The sequence below is a fragment of the Ixodes scapularis genome, unplaced genomic scaffold (genome assembly GCF_016920785.2).
Source record: "Ixodes scapularis isolate PalLabHiFi unplaced genomic scaffold, ASM1692078v2 PGA_scaffold18__7_contigs__length_3171195, whole genome shotgun sequence".
Taxonomy (NCBI): Eukaryota; Metazoa; Arthropoda; class Arachnida; order Ixodida; family Ixodidae; genus Ixodes; species Ixodes scapularis.
In genome coordinates, this window is record NW_024609844.1 from 222,913 (window position 1) to 230,979 (window position 8,067).

Sequence of the window (8,067 nt, forward strand, 5' to 3'; positions counted from 1 at the left end):
CGGTGTTTTCTTTACGGATACCGTAGCGGAGGAGAAAAACAATGTTTTACAACTCTCTAGAGTTCTAGGTGTTACCGTAAAAAAGTAATGGAACACGTTACTTGTTACTTGCAAAATAGAGGAACGCGTTATTGTTACCGTTATTGACAGAAAGTAATGCACATTGCTTTTGCATTACTTTTTATTTATAAATTGACAATAACAGCGTTTTTTGTGTTTTCTTTTTTTTTTTTGTGAGAGCATTTTTTGACAGTTGGATAATGGGAGCGGGTGTTGAGGTTTTTCTAAAGTGGAACTTTTTGCTTGGGGAACGGACAGCAAAATTTTGAAAATATGTAGAATGAGTACAATAATTAATGATTTGGATCATATTCTACGTTCCAGCTTAACTCCAGACGCAGCTAATGGGACCAGTAAAGCAGTGGCAAAATCGCAAGTCGCTGGGTCTTGTTTGTTTATGATTGGTTCAGCGATGATAGAACACGTCCAGAGACACGGCGAGCGCCATGATGGCGCCCTTTTCACTCTTTCTCATTGGCCCCGTCATCTTGTAGCGTCAGCTGCGTATGGACTTAAAGGGGCCCTGCATTCCTCATTAAGCCTTTTTTTGCGGTTTTCACGTCTCTTGTGGTTCGGGCAACCCAGCGGGCGCGGAGAGAGTAACTAAAGATGAGTGCGTTCTATTTTAACTGGACGTCATGGAAGTCTTCTCCACCTACAGGGGTGCCCCATGGTGCTGAGCACGCTCAACATGTGACGACATCGTGACGTTTCAGGTCCTGGCCAGCTTCTGCCTTACGACTAATGAAAGCCGCTAAAAGCTTTATTATTATTTTTTTTGTCGAAATACAAAATATAAGTGGCACAAACTGTTTCGATTATTTATGAAAGTAGTTTTTGTTCAGTATCTTAGATCAGAAGAGAAACAAAGGCAGTTTATAAAGTATGGAAACAAGAAATGACCCGTCGACACAACCGCCACCATACGGTGGAAAAGGCGGCGCATACTGGGAAGGTGCAGTGGAATCGGGTGCCGACGCGTGCGGCGCACTGCTGTGAAGCGGCAAGCGTAGAAAGGTCCTGCATGTACGTGGTGGCGCTACAGAACTGTCCTTTACCTTGTGTTTGCGGTCGCTTGTGGCCAATGAAGTGTCATGCCGCCGCCTGCTTCGTCCAGCCGATCCAGCACATTCTTTAGTGGCGCCCTATTGAGCCGTAGGCACGGAGTGCGGCGGCCGTGAGAGCTCGTTCAGCTCACTACCCCTCCTCTAGTTCACGGCCACCCAAGCCAGGACCAGGGACGTCATGAAGGAAGTTACTATGTTCAGTGTGCTCATGTTTGGTGCAAATTAAAAACCAGTCAAGAGGTCGTTGCAGGCCCCCTTTAAAGGGATACTTCAACAAAATTTGATATATATCCGTCGTGTTCAAAAATACGTTGAATATAATCCACAATATCCGTAAATGACAATCGCACATTTGTATTTTGAGCCTGTTGGCTCTATTTTTTGTTATAAATGGCCCATTCTGGCAAGCGCTCGGAGAAGGCCCAGCTTAGAGCACGTGACATCCGACGCAATCGTGACGTAGGTCGTCTCGGGATGAGCAAAGCTACCGCGAGGCTGACGTCGAGAGGATGGCCTAGTCGTCCCAGCCACCGAAGCAGCTGCTTTTGTAAGAATTTTGAGTGATGGGTTAATCTTTTATAATCTTGTAGAGGGACAATAGCGACTTCTGGGACACACAAAAGGAATTCTCGGGAAGAGGGGAGTTCCTCCTTCCCCTCTTCTCTCGTCGTGGCCGGAGGCGAGACAATAACCGTCACTACCTCTCAAGGATCCTAGATCGGCATTACAAACGATGCGTTAGCGACAGCCACCAGGTGCTCTTTGCTAATCGTTTAATTTGTTTTAAAATTCCTTTTCGTGATTTTTTTAACAAGATATCGGTGTGTTTGATTTGATACTGCTCCTTTGAACACATATAGACCATAAAATAAGCGCTGAAATTTCGTTGTAGTACCCCTCCAAGGTAAAACCAAATATAGAAAGGCGCAAAAAATATAAGTACTTTTTTCAGGTTTTCGGAAGAATATGTATCGGGTAACGTCACTACGTTATCCGTTACTTGAAATAAGTAACGTAAATATGTTACCTGTTAGTGTTTTGGAAAAGTAACGATTACATTACAAGGTTACTGAAAAAAGAAAGGTGTTAACGGTAACGACGTTACTTTTAACACGTTACCGCCAAGTATGGAAGGGAACTGAAGCCGCGGCCCCCCTAGCTTGAGTTCCCTTCCGTACTTGGTTAGCAGAACGCAGAAGCCACCACAGCTTTTGCACTATGGAGCTGCCAGATTAGTCTTTAATGATCGCCTGTAGACCTTTACAAGCATTACGAATGAACCTTTTTAACATCTGAAATGAAAAAATACCTTATTTAGACAGCACTGGCATGACGTAGGCATTCATAACTATGTTCATCTAGGTACTCATAATTCATGTTCAAAGCGATAAAAACAGCTCTGACCTTTCTTGCTTTGTCGTGTCATCCCAACAGACTGGATCGAAGCATACTATGGCGACAAAGTGGATACCTTTGACTGTGACAGCTGCAGGGGCGACACCTTTCCCCCCACCAACTGGTCGGGCCCACAGAAGCCGCAAATGCACCGACAACTGGACAAGCACCCGTGCCGCTTCTGTCCTCACTCAAGCAATTCCGCAACGGCTGTCGCCATCCACGAGAGGACACACACTAACGAGAGGCCCTTCAGTTGCGGTGTTTGCGAGAAAACGTTTGCGCGTAAGGATTGCTTGACAGCTCACGTTAGAATTCACACCGGAGAGAAGCCGTTCAAGTGCAACACGTGCAGCAAGGTGTTTACTCTGAAACGCACCTTGGCAGATCACGAAAGAATTCATACAGGAGAGAAGCCGTTCAAGTGCAACACGTGCAGCAAGGCGGTTACTCTGAAATGCACCTTGGCGGATCACGAAAAAATTCATACAGGAGAGAAGCCATTCAAGTGCAACACGTGCAGCAGGGCGTTTACTGAGAAAGGCACCTTGGCAGATCATGAGAGGACTCACACGGGAGAGAAACCGTACAGGTGCGAGACCTGCGGTAAAGCGTTTACGGCTAAGAGCGGTTTGCACAGTCATCGGAAGATACATCACAAGTGACCAAAACCCTCACGTGCATCATAGTTGTGGAGGGGGTTTAAACGAAATACTCGAGAACCGACTTGTGTTCATTTCGTTTGGCGATAGACCTGCAGGGGTTCTACTTGCAAGCAGTGCAGGTTTTGCATGGTTAAACATTTTTAAGCCTGTCGTTTATTGTGTAAACACAAATAAAGATATGATTTACCTTAAAAGTGACCAGGGTTCTTTATTGTATACGAAAAATAAAAATACCGGAAGCATAGTATTTTTTATTCATTTAGTCATTAATCAAGGTGCTGCAACTGCAGTCTCTGGGTTGTCTGTAGGATCATTTATGTCCTACAGACAACCCACCTACAGTCGGCCTACTCATACACAAAAGGTATGAAATAATCAAATAACTAAGGTTTTTCAATAGCAATAATCTTGGACCATGTAAAAGTTAAGAAAGTAAGAAAAACCGAGTAATGTGGAGAGGCCAACACATTCTTAAGATATAAACAAAATGATATTGAAAACTGATTAACACACCGATCTGGAAACTAACGCTTTGCGCATAGTACTGGAATAGAGTATACAAGGCTCGAAGAATTTTTAACGCAATGTTATTTCCTATTTTATTTCTTAATAAATATTCTTCGTCCTTTTTTTTTCTTTTCGACCGGTTTGAATTGCTGAATTGCGATAACATTATTATAGGCACGTAGCCAAGATTTTGTTTCGGGGGTGAAGGGGTGGGGTGGGAAGGGCTTGCTCATGACAATGCTCTATGAGGGGGAGGGAGCAGAGGAGGTCCCAGCAAAATGGAAGATTCGGGGGGGAGGCCGGGCCCCATGGCCCCCCACCCCCTGGCTGCGTGCCTGCATCATTCAATGTGCTTGCTACATGATATACTTGTATGTATGCTTTTCTTTTGCATAATTTTACTCTTTTTTTTCACATTCACTAAGACAGTCCTTGATCATTTAGGATATTCATACTTTTAGTGCTATTCATTTGGTATTCATCAAGTTTCACTTGTATTCGTCAGGCCTTTCTTTGCTCGAAGTTCCTCTTCTAGTTGATGGATCAAATATATTTGTTTTACTAAAGGCATAATTCACTTCATTGTGTATATCCATGGATGTAAAAACTGTATAGGCATAATCCATTTAAATATGTCTTAATCTACGCTGACTTTACATTGGTTTTCACTATTGTGTGGTGCGGCAGAGTTGCTGCGGGTGGAGTTATATTTCCAAGTGTATAAAATATTTGTTTTCACATATGCACGGTGTCTGCGCAAAAACGGGCAAAATCGCTACTGCAAAAAACTAAACATCACACAGAAAAAAGCTTGATGCCATAGTGGTCTGTGTCAAAGGAAAATTGTTGGTGTTCAATATAAATGGATAATTAATAAGTACCTAAATTTTTTTATACCGTATTTATTAGAATATAAGTCTACCTTTTTTTTTCGGAAATGTCAAAAGTTAAGAGTCGACCTATAATCGTGACCAAAGAATTTCGACCTGCATATGAGAACAAATTTTGCGACTCTACCGAGGGCTTGGACCTATCGAGTCACTGAGCTGGCACTGCCATAGAGCCGCGCCGCTTCTTGTTTCAAAAAGCTTTTGATGCACGAACACAACCGAAACAGCAGCAACCAACAGCCCCCCCCCCCCCCCCCCCCCCCCACTGTGGCCGCCGCTCGCGCATATCCCTTGGGCGTCGGATTTCGCCATCGCGCCTGTAGCGTTCCCCTCGCTAAGCAAGGGGGAAGGGGAGGGAGAGGAACACGATGGGCAATGCACCTTGCCTCCATTCCTCTCCTTCGCAAATGCGCACAAAGAAAGAAAAGAAAAATGGAGGTTACTTTAGCTTGTTGCTTGTGGCGCTCGTGTGTTGCTCGCGGCGCCTCGCGGCGTTGATAGCTTCTTTGAATTTGGTCTTTCGTCGCTTCGCCCGTCTCTACCCTTCATGTCGTCATTTTACAACAGTGTCGGTGAGGTATTGCTGCGAATTTGCGAGGATGTCTACCAAGCTGACGAAGCTTCGGACGACGATGACGTGTCCAAAAGTTCTGACGATGATTAAGTTTTTGGCATCGCCCTGCGATTTAGCTGAGAGGGCTGTAAATAAAGGTTTGTTTCTTTCTTTTGTCCTAATTTCTCCTGTTTCTAAAAAAAAAAAAAAAGTTCACCTATATTTGAATTATTATAATCTTTTATTCTCGGTAGGTTCAATAAATTGGGGTCGACCCATTTTCGTGTTTCGTGGTTGACCTATTTTCGGGTAAAACGGTAATAGTTTTAAAGGCGTGGTTTCAATTATAATTTTCCTCGGCATCGAAAACTACTAATCACACACACATTACAATGGTATAAGGCCCGCGCAGCATTTTACGGCATTCCGAGAAAATGCTCATTGGACACGTTTCTGGGTTTCGGTTATCGGAGCGCATCTCCGCGCGGGCAATCTCGCCCCCCCTCGCAACGTGCGTCCGCCGTTACGCATTGCACGTGAGGTGCGTCTTAACTCTGGCACCTATGTCAAAAAGGCAGACCTCACTTGACAGTCCGGAGGCTTTCTTATGTAGACTTCTCTATGTGCGATGCATGGCGCCACACACGTGCGTCCTATGGTGAATTCCACTCGTAGATCCGGATTGCTTTCCAAAATTCTGCAAAGGAGGCAAAATTCTGCTCCGTGGGACCCGCTCCTAAACGACGAGGGGAAGAGGAGCTCGTATTTTTGGAGCGACCTCCCCCCCCCCCCCCCCCCCCCCCCCCTCCCCCGCCTGAACTTGACAAGCCCACCATCGCCTCAGCCGACTGATCTTTCCGACGACCAGTGACAGCTGTCAGTGCTTAGCTGCAGAAATAAGACACACGACACAGGCCGGGCAAAATATACGTACCACCCAAGGAGCCCATGTCAAAAACAACGAGAAAGACGTCCGCGTTCGCCACCGTCGCATTCCTTTCGGCCGCCTCGAAGCGGTGGGGCACGCACACCGATTGCCATCAGTAAAGTTAAAATTTCTGGTACGACTTTATTAAACACAGAGGTAACAATCCATCACTTGCACGGTTGTCGCCTAGTCAGTTTTTGGTTTATTGCACGAAAAAACGCCGGGGGCATGCAGTGTAAAAAAGTAAACAATCGGTGGCGGCAAAATGAACGGGCCTAACCTTGCATCCACCTTCAGATTTTCGGCCTTTCTTTTTCTTATTGTTCCTCTCACGATCACAGATGACAGCGCTTGTGATTTGCACCGCTTTAGTCCCGGCTTTGGATTTGTTATCTACGCAAGGTAGATACGCTCGGGCCGTCACAATCCCGCATAAAATGACCGACGCATCCGAGTAGATCCAGCTCGACCGACTCAATGCTGTTGGCGGTGCGGCCGGTCGGCTCACCCCCCCCCCCCCCCCCCCCCCCCCCCGACCTCTTCACGCATGTGCCACGGCCAAGTTAAAGGAGATGATGTGGTGCGCTCTGCCAACTTCCGCAAAGATCTCCGAAATCCCACGGAGCAAGTTCGGCGGGGTTGGAGACGCTGCATGGAGCGGGCGCTGCCAGAGATGTTCGAGTGAAAGATGACCAACTCGAGCCAGATCTGCGAGCAGAATATGCGAGCTCCAAAGGGAGCGGTTTTGGAGCGCTCGAGATCTGCGAGCGGAATTCACCATTAGACATGGGGGCGGGATTGTTTGCGAGGAGGTGCGCTCCGATAAAAAACCGACACCATTTCTTCGGAACGCCGTAAAATGCTGCGCGTGCCTTTTACCATTGTAACGTATGTAGTAGTTTTCGATGATGCTCACTAAGATTCTATTAGTAACCATGCCTTTAAAATCAGTCATTAACAATTTAATTACTTGGAATTACCCAATTATGCTGGCAGTAGTTTTCCGTGATGGCACGTGCAAAGGGCTTAAGCTGCCGAGGTGATGGTAGCTACGAGCCCATTGGAACACTCGTACCTCGATTTTTCGCCGCATGCCCGCGCACCCACCCACATCCACGTAGAAATCGTGGTCAGGCGATGAAGGGGAAGTGGTTGTTAGCTTCAAGGTGCGTGCCACGATATAGGGTATTGGGCTTTCTGGTACCAGTGGGACCTAAGCAGTGGTGCAGCCATTACAGAAAATAGTAACAAAATAGTGTCACTCTTCAGATCGTCAAAAATGAACGGGTTAGTGCGATTCGTTACCGTCCCACGAACATCAAGATATACCGTTACAGTTACTTTCAAAACCTAAGGAACTTTATTTTTGCGTTAATTTGAATTGCATTATTATTTGGCAGCGAAAGGGCGATGAGATGAACTTAGACAACAGTTCAGCTACTACAGAGCAGTGTTGCGGAATGGGCACCCCCATTCCATTCCAATTCCCTTCCGGGGAATTAGAGTCTTCGATAATTCAATTCCTTTCAACTCCTAGGAATGGGGACACTGGGCCCATTCCCACTCCTGGAATGGCTGAATCGTTCCATTCTATTCCTCTAATTCCTGAACGTAAAAATTGGCACTTGACAGCTGCATTGTTTTGCAGGGTTGGGCAGAAATAGTCAAAAATGTATTTGAAAATACAAATGTTGGGATAGATGAAAATAGTAGCTAAAATACTGATACTCAAATATATCTGTAAAAATGTATCGCAATACTTATCGGAAATACATTTTCAAAAAAGTCAAAAAGTCTTTGGAAAATCAAATACAGGAATACATTTTAAGGAGGGCAGAAATATAAATACTGATAATGCAATACATTTTTCAAAATTTTTTGAGACGCCAACTGAGATAAAACTTAAGTTTAAAGTGGAATTTTTTTTTTTTTTTATCTCGAAATTACTTTCTCGCCTTAAAGGTAGTGGTTCCGGTCAAAGAGAAGTCTTCAATGGGTTAAA

The 8,067-nt window shown here is 45.2% G+C and overlaps 1 protein-coding gene across 1 annotated transcript; it reads left to right on the forward strand.

The window, feature by feature from the left end:
* Positions 1 to 2,545: 2,545 nt before the first annotated feature.
* LOC120840427 (gastrula zinc finger protein XlCGF49.1-like) lies at positions 2,546 to 3,242 on the forward strand (the record flags this gene model as incomplete). The annotated part of the gene is made up of 1 exon (XM_040210952.2): positions 2,546 to 3,242. A coding segment is annotated over one exon (642 nt), but the record flags the coding sequence as incomplete, so codon positions are not given.
* Positions 3,243 to 8,067: the final 4,825 nt, after the last annotated feature.